This window comes from Polyodon spathula, chromosome 23 (assembly GCF_017654505.1).
Source record: "Polyodon spathula isolate WHYD16114869_AA chromosome 23, ASM1765450v1, whole genome shotgun sequence".
Classification (NCBI taxonomy): Eukaryota; Metazoa; Chordata; class Actinopteri; order Acipenseriformes; family Polyodontidae; genus Polyodon; species Polyodon spathula.
Genome location: NC_054556.1, coordinates 1,328,426 through 1,340,925, shown reverse-complemented (window position 1 = coordinate 1,340,925; position 12,500 = coordinate 1,328,426). Strand labels below are relative to the sequence as shown.

At 50.0% G+C, this 12,500-nt stretch overlaps 1 protein-coding gene across 1 annotated transcript in view; it reads left to right on the top strand.

Annotated features, from left to right (window-relative positions):
- LOC121298364 (interleukin-17 receptor E-like) overlaps positions 1-12,500 on the top strand; it is a gene marked incomplete at its 5' end in the record, with an annotated part of 24,963 nt that overhangs the window by 569 nt on the left and 11,894 nt on the right. Inside the window, 4 exons of the mRNA XM_041225472.1 lie at positions 7,618-7,633; positions 8,112-8,246; positions 11,466-11,575; positions 11,877-11,960. Coding sequence (XP_041081406.1) covers positions 7,618-7,633; positions 8,112-8,246; positions 11,466-11,575; positions 11,877-11,960 — 345 coding nt within the window. The remainder of the gene's footprint in view (positions 1-7,617; positions 7,634-8,111; positions 8,247-11,465; positions 11,576-11,876; positions 11,961-12,500) is intronic.

Sequence of the window (12,500 nt, the reverse complement as noted above, 5' to 3'; positions counted from 1 at the left end):
GGGGAACGTTTTCACATTCCGGTGTGATAACTGCTGTGCGATTGAAGCGTACTCTACTGTTAATATTATACACTGCTGTACCCAGACCCCACCCTTATCAAAGTGACCCGCACACGCTGTCGAAGTGTAATAAAGCCCAGTGAAAAAGCAGCATGAAAAACAGAGAACGGTAAGGCATATTAAAAATAATACAAAAAAATGGTCAATTAGTTATAAAAAGCTCTCATGGTAAAAGTATCGCAAAGTATGTTCAAGCACAGGCACGCATTGTAAAGAATAACGCGGCATGGGACGCAGGGTAAACTGTGGGACCCGCATAGTGTAACCATGAGAAACACATGCCAGCTGTAACAGATACTGTGGTGACCATTGCTAAGGGTACCTCAGTACTAGTTAGACTAGTGCTTCAGTATCGGGACCTCTCACTGCATTATTGCAATATATAAAACACACAGAATTCCCTGTGCTATATATTTCTTTTTTCTATTCTCCCATGTATTTCCACTGTATGGTCTAACATTAAGAACATAAGAAAGTTTACAAACGAGAGGAAGCCATTCGGCCCATCTTGCTCGTTTGGTTGTTAGTAGCTTATTGATCCCAGAATCTCATCAAGCAGCTTCTTGAAGGATCCCAGGGTGTCGGCTTCAACAACATTACTGGGGAGTTGATTCCAGACCCTCACAATTCTCTGTGTAAAAAAGTGTCTCCTATTTTCTGTTCTGAATGCCCCTTTGTCTAAACTCCATTTGTGACCCCTGGTCCTTGTTTCTTTTTTCAGGCTGAAAAAGTCCCTTGGGTCGACACTGTCAATACCTTTGAGAATTTTGAATGCTTGAATTAGGTCCCCACGTAGTCTTGTTTGTTCAAGACTGAACAGATTCAATTATTTTAGCCTGTCTGCATATGACATGCCTTTTAAGCCCGGAATAATTCTGGTCGCTCTTCTTTGCACTCTTTCTAGAGCAGCAATATCTTTTTTATAGCGAGGTGACCAGAACTGAACACAATATTCAAGATGAGGTCTTACTAGTGCATTGTACAGTTTTAACATTACTTCCCTTGATTTAAATTCAACACTTTTCACAATGTATCCGAGCATCTTGTTAGCCTTTTTTATAGCTTCCCCACATTGTCTAGATGAAGACATTTCTGAGTCAACAAAAACTCCTAGGTCTTTTTCATAGATTCCTTCTCCAATTTCAATATCTCCCATATGATATTTATAATGTACATTTTTATTTCCTGCGTGCAGTACCTTACACTTTTCTCTATTAAATGTCATTTGCCACGTGTCTGCCCAGTTCTGAATCTTGTCTAGATCATTTTGAATGACCTTTGCTGCTGCAACAGTGTTTGCCACTCCTCCTACTTCTGCTGTGTAATAGAATGCAATGTAAGGCACTGTGTTAAATGCAGTAAACTGACGAATCGTTTCAGTAAACACTGGGTTTATACATTTAAACGGCAGGTAAAAATCAGAACTGAGAGCCCTGATCTCCTGGGGTCAGTGCGTGTGGGGTTGTGACGTGACGTGGGTCGTATTTTCAAAGCGTTAACGAATGGAGTAAACTCCCATTTTTTGAAAGGAGACGATAACACCGTGTAACAATTTTTTTTTTGTTTTGTTTGTTCCTGGGTAGTAAGTGTTATTTCCTAATTGCTTATGGCTCAAAAGTATAGAAAATGGCTTTTATTCCCCACAAACTTTGCTTTTGTGACCAGGACAGTGATATTTCAAAATATCACTATTTCCAATGTTAAAACGGGCAAATGTGTGTCTTTTCGTTCACATAAAGTCAGAAAAAAACAACATATGAATCCAAATTAACATGTATTTATACTAAAGTAATACAAAAATGACTACAAAAGATTTAGAAGTGAGTAATACAGTATAATCGTAAATCTCGAAAAACTACTCACTTCTAAATCTTTTGTAGTCATTTTTGTATTACTTTAGTATAAATACATGTTAATTTGGATTCATATGTTGTTTTTTTCTGACTTTATGTGAACGAAAAGACACACATTTGCCCGTTTTACCATTGGAAATAGTGATATTTTGAAATATCACTGTCCTGGTCACAAAAGCAAAGTTTGTGGGGAATAAAAGCCATTTTCTTTACTTTTGAGGCATAAGCAATTAGGAAATAACACTTACTACCCAGGAGCAAAAATTCTGTTACATAGTGTTATCCCGTTAATGTTCTGAAGGAAATTTGAAACATGTAACTAAGCTATTCGGTTTCGGTTCTAGTTGTGTAAAATGAACAGGCGTCTCAGCTCTTTAAAAAAAAAAAAAGTAGCAGTTTATAGAGTGTCGGAAACGCCTTGAAATTGTGCCCCACGTTTCCATTCTCTATATCACGAGCTACAGGATATAATGCAATCTGCAAGTCGTGGCGTTGCAACTTCCCCTAACCCACTGAGTTCACTCAAACAGCTGCAACACGTCGTGCAAGTGAAGTGCAAAGACCAACGGGGTCGATATAAAAAAAAAGAAGAAAACAACGGATAAATAAAATAAGTATGGCAATTACCCGCTGATTTGTAAGAATATTAAACTGCCAAATTACCCTGAAACTGTGGGCAATAATGATCTGAAATTCCCCGTGCTGGGGTTTCTTGTCATCAAACAAATATCCAGTCATAACCTCCACGCCCACTCCCCTGTAATTGAGTGCGAGAGCTGGGAAAACAGCGTCACGAACTGAACTAGCCTATAATAATTATTATCACCATTGTGATTACAGTAGCATGGTGAGTATTCATGTTATTGCATTGGTAGTTAATTCAGTGGTACTGGGGAGTTCTGTTGCTGTAGCTTTCAATCTGAAGCTAAAGGCTCCATTCACAAAGCTTAACTGAGGAGGATTTTAAAGATTCCCCCCCCCCCCCCTCTTTTTATGAATAAAAACATTACATGACATTTTGATATTCCTGAAACTTGTGTGTAAATAAGAAATCTCCGCTTTTCTAAGGGTTAACACAGTGAAGTTAATAATCTAGATAAGGGTATTAAAGCATCTTTAAGTGTTGCTCATAATATTTAAACGACAGTCTGGCACCACTGGCTTTTCTGCCGCAGATTTCCTTGCTGCCAGCTGCTTTTACAGATCTGGGTTTCATTAAATAAATGAGGTTTCAGTAACCCAGAACTCAGCAAACTGTTTCAGACTGTCGTTGATGTATTGTAGAGCAAGTCTGTATTTCATTAAAGACAATGAATATTAGAGGAGCACAGTGATAAGAGGAGATGAAGATGAGTGGAGCGGAGTGAATATGAGAGGAGCACGGTGAAGATGAGAGGAGCGCGGTGAAGATGAGGGGAGCACGGTGAAGATGAGAGGAGCACGGTGAAGATGAGAGGAGCGCGGTGAAGATGAGGGGAGCGCGGTGAAGATGAGAGGAGCGCGGTGAAGATGAGAGGAGCACGGTGAAGATGAGAGGAGCACGGTGAAGATGAGAGGAGCGCGGTGAAGATGAGAGGAGCACGGTGAAGATGAGAGGAGCGCGGTGAAGATGAGAGGAGCACGGTGAAGATGAGAGGAGCACGGTGAAGATGAGAGGAGGGCAGTGAAGATGAGAGGAGCAGTGTGAAGATGAGAGGAGCAGAGTGAAGATGAGAGGAGCACGGTGAAGATGAGAGGAGCACGGTGAAGATGAGAACAGCGCGGTGAAGATGAGAGGAGCACAGTGAAGATGAGAGGAGCGCGGTGAAGATGAGAGGAGCACGGTGAAGATGAGAGGAGCACAGTGAAGATGAGAGGAGCACGGTGAAGATGAGAGGAGCACAGTGAAGATGAGAGGAGCACGGTGAAGATGAGAGGAGCAGAGTGAAGATGAGAGGAGCACGGTGAAGATGAGAGGAGCAGTGAAGATAAGAGGAGCAGAGTGAAGATGAGAGGAACACGGTGAAGATGAGAGGAGCAGAGTGAAGATGAGAGGAGCACGGTGAAGATGAGAGGAGCATGGTGAAGATGAGAGGAGGGCAGTGAAGATGAGAGGAGCAGAGTGAAGATGAGAGGAACACGGTGAAGATGAGAGGAGCAGAGTGAAGATGAGAGGAGCACAGTGAAGATGAGAGGAGCACGGTGAAGATGAGAGGAGCAGAGTGAAGATGAGAGGAGCACGGTGAAGATGAGAGGAGCGCGGTGAAGATGAGAGGAGCACGGTGAAGATGAGAGGAGCGCGGTGAAGATGAGAGGAGCACGGTGAAGATGAGAGGATGGTGAAGATGAGAGGAACGCGGTGAAGATGAGAGGAGCACGGTGAAGATGAGAGGAGCGTAGTGAAGATGAGAGGAGCACGGTGAAGATGAGAGGAGGGCATTGAAGATGAGAGGAGCACGGTGAAGATGAGAGGAGCAGTGAAGATGAGAGGAGCACGGTGAAGATGAGAACAGCCCGGTGAAGATGAGAGGAGCACAGTGAAGATGAGAGGAGTGCGGTGAAGATGAGAGGAGTGCGGTGAAGATGAGAGGAGCAGAGTGAAGATGAGAGGAGCATGGTGAAGATGAGAGGAGTGCGGTGAAGATGAGAGCAGCGCGGTGAAGATGAGAGGAGGGCAGTGAAGATGAGAGCAGCGCGGTGAAGATGAGAGGAGCACGATGAAGATGAGAGGAGCATGGTGAAGATGAGAGGAGCATGGTGAAGATAAGAGGAGCGCGGTGAAGATGAGAGGAGGGCAGTGAAGATGAGAGGAGCACGGTGAAGATGAGAGGAGTGCGGTGAAGATGAGAGGAGGGCAGTGAAGATGAGAGGAGTACAATGTTTGTGAATACAGGTCTGTTGTTTTCAGGAGAGAGCTCTTCAATAGGCTCCAGCTTGATAAACTGACACAGGTGCTAAGAGAGCCTGCATATGCAAATCCTGTGTAGCTGCCCCAGAGAGAACACTATCACATTGTCCTTCATCCTGAACTGTAGCTACCAATTCATCGAATTCATCTGTGTCGCAGGTTTGCACCAAGCCTCCGCCCCTGTTACATAGGCTGCATAAACTTCTATACAAGACTCCTTTTATATGAGAACATAAGAAAAGTTAGAAATGAGAGGAGGTCGTTTGACCTGTAAGTGCTTGTCCGGTTCCTAGTAGCTGATTGATCTCCTGCAGGATCCCAGTGATTCTGCCTCAACAACATGACTAGGTAACCCATTCCATTCACTCAGCACTCTCTGTGTGAAGAAGAGTCTACTTCTCTAGTGTGAAGAAGAGTCTGCTTCAGCAACATGACTAGGAAACCCATTCCATCCCCTCACCACTCTGTGTGAAGAAGAGTCTCCTTCAACAACATGACTAGGAAACCCATTCCATCTCCTCACCACTCTCTGTGTGAAGAAGAGTCTCCTTCAGCAACATGACTAGGTAACCCATTCCATCTCCTCACCACTCTCTGTGTGAAGAAGAGTCTCCTTCAACAACATGACTAGGTAACCCATTCCATCCCCTCACCACTCTCTGTGTGAAGAAGAGTCTCCTTCAGCAACATGACTAGGTAACCCATTCCATCCCCTCACCACTCTCTGTGTGAAGAAGAGTCTCCTTCAACAACATGACTAGGTAACCCATTCCATCCCCTCACCACTCTCTGTGTGAAGAAGAGTGTCTCCTTCAGCAACATGACTAGGTAACCCATTCCATCCCCTCACCACTCTCTGTGTGAAGAAGAGTCTCCTTCAACAACATGACTAGGTAACCCATTCCATCCCCTCACCACTCTCTGTGTGAAGAAGAGTCTCCTTCAGCAACATGACTAGGTAACCCATTCCATCCCCTCACCACTCTCTGTGTGAAGAAGAGTCTCCTTCAACAACATGACTAGGAAACCCATTCCATCCCCTCACCACTCTCTGTGTGAAGAAGAGTCTCCTTCAACAACATGACTAGGTAACCCATTCCATCCCCTCACCACTCTCTGTGTGAAGAAGAGTCTCCTTCAGCAACATGACTAGGTAACCCATTCCATCCCCTCACCACTCTCTGTGTGAAGAAGAGTCTCCTTCAACAACATGACTAGGTAACCCATTCCATCCCCTCACCACTCTCTGTGTGAAGAAGAGTCTCCTTCAACAACATGACTAGGTAACCCATTCCATCCCCTCACCACTCTCTGTGTGAAGAAGAGTCTCCTTCAGCAACATGACTAGGTAACCCATTCCATCCCCTCACCACTCTCTGTGTGAAGAAGAGTCTCCTTCAGCAACATGACTAGGTAACCCATTCCATCCCCTCACCACACTCTGTGTGAAGAAGAGTCTCCTTCAAGGGGAGGTGGTAGAGCCATTTCCATCTCCTTCTCCTGGGTAAGTAGGGGAGTACTGACCATGACGGGTAACCGTTCTCTCATCCCTCAACACTCTCTGTGTGAAGAAGAGTCTCCTTCAACAACATGACTAGGTAACCCATTCCATCCCCTCACCACTCTCTGTGTGAAGAAGAGTCTCCTTCAACAACATGACTAGGCAGCCCATTCCATCCCCTCACCACTCTCTGTGTGAAGAAGAGTCTCCTTCAGCAACATGACTAGGTAACCCATTCCATCCCCTCACCACTCTCTGTGTGAAGAAGAGTCTCCTTCAACAACATGACTAGGTAACCCGTTCCATCCCCTCACCACTCTCTGTGTGAAGAAGAGTCTCCTTCAACAACATGACTAGGTAACCCATTCCATCCCCTCACCACTCTCTGTGTGAAGAAGAGTCTCCTTCAACAACATGACTAGGTAACCCATTCCATCCCCTCACCACTCTCTGTGTGAAGAAGAGTCTCCTTCAACAACATGTACTAGGTAACCCATTCCATCCCCCCTGGTGAGAGACCCCTGTGTGAAGAAGAGTCTCCTTCAACAACATGACTGGGTAACCCATTCCATCCCCTCACCACACTCTGTGTGAAGAAGTGTCCCTTTCAACAACATGACTAGGTAGCCCATTCCATCCCCTCACCACTCTCTGTGTGAAGAAGAGTCTCCTTCAGCAACATGACTAGGAAACCCATTCCATCCCCTCACCACTCTCTGTGTGAAGAAGAATCTCCTCCCATCTGTTCTGAGTCTATCTGCACTTCATTTCCACCTGTGTTCTCTGCTCCTGGTTACAGAATCAGCTATAGGGGTAACTTTGTTTAGGGTTAACTAATGTACACGTCATTTACAGTACGTGCTATATGGAACCCTGTGGTGCAGTATGAATACTAGAAGTATTTATTTTCCATGTATGGTTGTTTTTAGCACCCACACCCCCCCTCCCTGTCGGTGACGGTGACTCACAGTTTTCCATGTGGAATCACCTCTGTGAATCACAGAGCCCCACTTGTGCACAATAAGCTCTTTTGTGCTCTTTCTGTGAATCGCAACATTCAGATTCACAGGCCTACAGGCTGTAACACTCACAGAGATCCAGGCTGTTATTTAATATCCTTGCGAATGTGTTCCTCTGCAAGGTGAGTGATGTATTCCGCATGTCAGGGATTACAGACTGTTAATCTGTACCGTCAACTCGAAGAGAGCACTGATAGAGATGACTAACACTGCCTCTCCTCTAACTCTCTGCTCTCTCTCTCCTCCCCTCTCTCTCTCTCTCTCTCTCTCTCTCTCTCTCTCTCTCTCTCTCTACAGAGCCCTGGAATATATGGTGAGTCATTTTTTTGTGATTATTTTATTTTTTTTAATTGCTGAAAAATGCACTTGTCATGGGCTAGTGGGTGAGGGTGTGAGAAAGTAGAATTGTAGTGTAGCTAGGGGGCATGAAAGAACAACACTGTATACTTCTCTATAGGGTGGGGGGGCGTGGACATCATGCAAACCTTTCTAGACATTTACCGGGGTATTTCTGCACGCTATGTTTGCAGTTTTACCTCATAGTTTACCCTGGCTTGCATTGTTTATTGATGTGCTTTACCATTCCTTGCTGTTCTTTGCAATGCTTCCCTGTCCTATACCATGCTGTGCTGTTACTGTGGGTAATCTCGTAGGGTAGCTGGTGTGCTCATTATAGGGAAGTGCACTCCGATGATTTCGGGGCAGTGCACTTGGGAAGGCAGGGTTCACAGACAGGGTCCACTCTGCATGCTGAGACTCCTCCCTTCTGAAGCCAGTCTGTTGTTTCTCAGGGAACTCTCTGGTTCAGCCCAATCGGACCGGGACAGTCCGGACCCCAGAACTTTCCCTGTCCACCGTGCAGCTCTGCCAGCCTGACCAGCCGTGCACTGCGTGTGTGAGGACCCGGGTTCGACTGGACACCAGGGGTAAGTATTCATTGTTATAGATGCTGTAGTTTCGATTAGACGGGCAGGTTTGGCTTACCTGTCACCCACACTGAGTTCATACAAGGAGGAGACTGTGTAGACAGCGAGGATTCACAGGTTTGGCTGGAGCTGTGTGTCGGGGCTCAGTCTCCCTCTTGTGGTTCACAGTGGGAGAGTAGATGAGGTGGTGTTTGAGAGCCAGGTGTCTGTCAGCACACACAATGTTTGGTTTCAAGTGTTGTTTTGCAGTTAATGTGGTTTAATTTTGGTTTGTTCATTGGCGTTCACTTGAGCACTTGTTTTGGACAAACCTGTATTTACTGGTTTCTCACTCTCTCCCTCTCTCTCCCCGTCTGCCTGCCTCCCTCTCTTTTCTCCTCTACCTCCTCCTCTTCTCCCTCTCTTTTTCTTTCTATCTCTCTATCCTCCTTCTCTCTCCCCCTCTATCTCCCTCTCCCTCCCCCTCTCTCTCCCCCTCTCCTTTCTCTCTCCCCTCTCTCCTCCTCCTACCTCTCTCTCCCATCTTCCTCCCTCTCTCTCTCCCCCTCTCCCTCCTCCCTCTCCCTCCTCCTCTCTCTCTCTCCCCTCTCCCTCCTCCCTCTCCCTCCCTCTCCCCCTCTCTCTACCCCTCTCCTCCCTCTCTCCCCCCTCTCTCTCCTCTCTCCCTCCCCTCTCTCTCTCTCTCCTCTCTCTCCCCTCTCCCTCTCTCCTCCCTCCTCCCCTCTCGTCTCTCCCTCCTCCTCGCCTCTCTCTCTCTCCTCCTCTCTCTCCTCCCTCTCTCCCTCTCTCTCCCTCCTCTCCTCTCTCTCCCTCTCCCTCCCCCTCCTCCCTCTCTCCCCCTACCCTCTCTCTCTCTCTCTCTCTCCTCTCTCTCCCTCTCTCCTCCCTCTCTCCCTCTCTCTCTCTCTCTCTCCTCTCTCCCTCTCTATCTCCCTCTCTCCCTCTGTCCTTCTCTCCTCCCTCTCGCCTCCCTCGCTCTAGCTCCTCTCTCCTCCCTCCTCTCTTCTCCCTCCCATCCCTCTCACCTCCCCTCTCGTCCTCTCCCTCTCTCCTCCCTCTCGCTCTCTCTCTCTCTCCTCCCCCTCTCTCTCTCTCCCCCTCTCCCTTTCTCCCTCTCCCTCTCTCCTCTCTCCCTCCCTCTCTCTCTCGCTCCTCTCCCTCTCCCTCCTCTCCTCTCTCTCTCCTCTCCCTCTCTCTCTTTCTCCTCCCCCCCTCCCCTCCTCTCCTCTCCTCCCTCTCTCTCTCCTCTCCCTCCCCCCTCCTCTCCCGCTCGCGCTCCCCCGCCCCTCTCCCCCTCTCTCTCCTCTCTCTCCTCGCTCTCTCCCTCTCCCTCTCTCTCCCCCTCTCTCTCATCTCCCCCCTCCCCTCTCCCCTCTCTCTCCCCTCTCCTCCCCCTCTCTCCCCCTCTCCTTTCTCCCTCCTTCTCTCTCTCTCCGCCTCTCTCTCCCCCCCTCTCTCCCCCATTCGCCTCCTCGCGTCCTTCTCCTCCGTGCCTCCCGTCTCTCTCCCGCTCTCTTCTCTCGCGCCCCGCCTCCTCTCGCTCTCCTCTCCCTCTCTCTCCCCCCCATCCGCCTCCGTCCCTCGCTCTCTCCTCCGACTCTCCTCCTTGCTCCCCCTCCTCCTCGTCCCTCGCTCCTCGCCCATCTCCTCCTCTCTCTCTCCTCCTTCTCTCCTCCCTCTCTCCTCTCTCTCTCTCCTCTCTCCTCCCTCCCTCTCTCATCTCTCCCTCTCTCTCCCCCTCTCCTCCTCCTCCCTCCCTCTCCTCTCCCTCTCTCTCTCCCTCTCTCCCTCTCTCCCTCCCTCCTCCTCCTCTCTCTCTCTCTCTCTCTCTCCCTCCCTCTCTCCCTCTCTCTCCCTCTCTCTCTCCCTCTCTCTCTCCCCCCTCCCTCTCTCTCTCTCCCCCCTCTCCTCTCCCTCTCTCCCCTCCCCTCCTCGCTCTCTCTCCCTCTCTCTCCCCCTCTCCCTCTCTCTCTCTCTCCTCTCTCTCCCCTCTCTCTCTCTCTCTCTTTCTCTCTCTCTCCTCTCCTCTCTCCCTCTCTCTCTCTCTCCTCCCCTCTCCCTCTCCCTCTCCCCTCCTCCCTCTCTCTCTCTCTCTCCCCTCCCTCTCTCCTCTCTCTCTCCTCTCTCTCCCCTCTCTCTCCTCTCCTCTCTCCCTCCTCTCTCTCCGCCTCCCCTCCTCTCGCCCCTCCCCCCGCCGGCTCCCTCGCCGGCTCCTCTCCTTCATCCTTTCCTTCCTCCATTCTCTCTCTCTCTCTCTCCCTCTCTCTCCTCTCCTCCCTCTCCCTCCTCCTCCCTCCTCTCTCTCCCCTCCCTCCCTCTCTCCCTCTCTCTCTCCTCTCCTCCTCCCCCTCCTCTCTCTCCCCTCTCGCTCCCCCTCTTCTCCTCCTCCTCCCTCCGTTCTAGTTCTCCCCTCTCCTCGTCCTCTTCTCTCCCCATTCGTCCTCGCTCTCTCCCGCATCGCTTCTTCTCCCTCTCCCTCTCTCCTCTCTCTCCCCTCCTCCTCCCGCTCCTCCTCCTCTCTCCTCCTCCCCTCTCTCTCTCCCTCTCCCTCCCTCTCTCTCTCTCCTCCTCCCTCTCTCTCTCTCTCTCCTCTCTCTCTCTCCTCTCTCTCTCTCTCTCTCTCTCTCTCTCTCTCTCTCTCTCTCCCTCTCCCTCTCTCTCACTCGCTCTCTCCATCTCTCTTCCTCCCTCCTCCTCTATCAACTCGCCCTCGGCTCCTCCCTCTCTCTCCCTTCCCCCCTCTCCGCCGTCCCTCGCTCTCCCCCTCCTCTCCTCCTCCTCCTCCTCTCTCCTCCCTCCTCCCTCTCTCTCCTCCCCCCCTCCGCTCTCTCCTCCCCCTCGCTCCTCCTCATCTCGATCCCCCTCGCTCCTCCTCCGCCTCTCTCCCTCCCTCCTCGGCTCTCGTCCCCCGCGTCCTCCTCCTCCTCCTCCTCCGCTCGCCCTGCCTCCCTCTCTCTCTCTCCCCTCTCCTCCTCCTCCCTCGCTCTCCCTCCCTCTCTCTCTCCCCCCTCTCTCCTCCTCCTCGCTCTCGCTCTCCCTCCCTCTCCCTCCCTCCCTCTCTCTCTCTTTCTCTCTCCCTCTCCTCCCTCCTCCCACGCCCGCCCCCGCCGCTCTCTCCGCTCTCCGCCACCTCCCTCTCCTCTTCCCCTCCCTCTCTCTCTCCCCCTCTCCTCCTCCTCCCTCGCTCTCCCTCCCCCTCTCTCTCTCCCCTCTCCTCAGTTGCTCTTAGGCTGCATGAACTCCACCTTCATTGGCTGGAGTTGAAGAGTAACCAGCAGAGCGTGCTGCGGGTGTTGCGCAGGGGGAGGCGTGGCCAGGCTAACAGCACGGTAAGGCTTTAGTCACATCGCCATCACCGTAGACTGCAGGTAGATACCCAAGGGGCTCGTATGGTAAATGCATGGTGCTTCATGCCGGCAGGGGAGCCTGGCTGTGCCACGTTGACAGTCTTCTGGGAGTTAGGGAGGTCAAATCAAGACCTTGTGGAGTCCGGTGAGCTCAAGCAGACTCCTGCAGGGCTGGCTTGGTCATGTGACCAGAGTGGCTGTAATGGTGTGTTCTCTCTCTCTCTCTCTGTCTCTCTCTCTCTCTCTCTCTCTCTCTCTCTCTCTCTCTCTCTCTCTCTCACAGTGGGACCTGGTGTACGGTCATTTCTCCAGTGACGACAAGGTGGCGATCCTCCACAGAGAGAACTCGACCAGCCCCCCGGGCACGGTAATCACAGCTCCTAACAAGCTGCTCTCTGTCTGTGTGGAGGTAGTGGAGCTGGCAGAGTTTACACTGCTGTATCATCTCATGATTTAAATGGCATGATGAGACCTGCTCTGTCCCGGCATTTACGATTCTCCAGACAAGATTACAGCAGCTCCAAGCGAGGGAGGCAGGCTTAGAGAAATGATGAGAACCCAGAACCACCCACACTGACAGAGATCATCATGAAATAGGGAAGGGAAATACACCAAGGAAATTAAAATGGCTTGTGAATAGTGCCCTGTGTGTGTGTGTGTGTGTGTGTGTGTGTCTGCGTGTGTTAGAGCTGCACAAACCGATTGTTCGGATCTTTCAGGCTACTTTACCATTCCAAGTGAAGAAGCAGCTGCCAGGGTTTGTGTGGGTCGCTGTTCTCCACAGTCTCAGAAAAGCAGCAATCATCACAAACCCCAGCAGCTGTTTCCTCACTTGTTTCACTTTGAACACCTGATTTACGCGGAGAGCTCGATTTGAATAATCTCTTCACCCCCCCCCCCCCTTGTC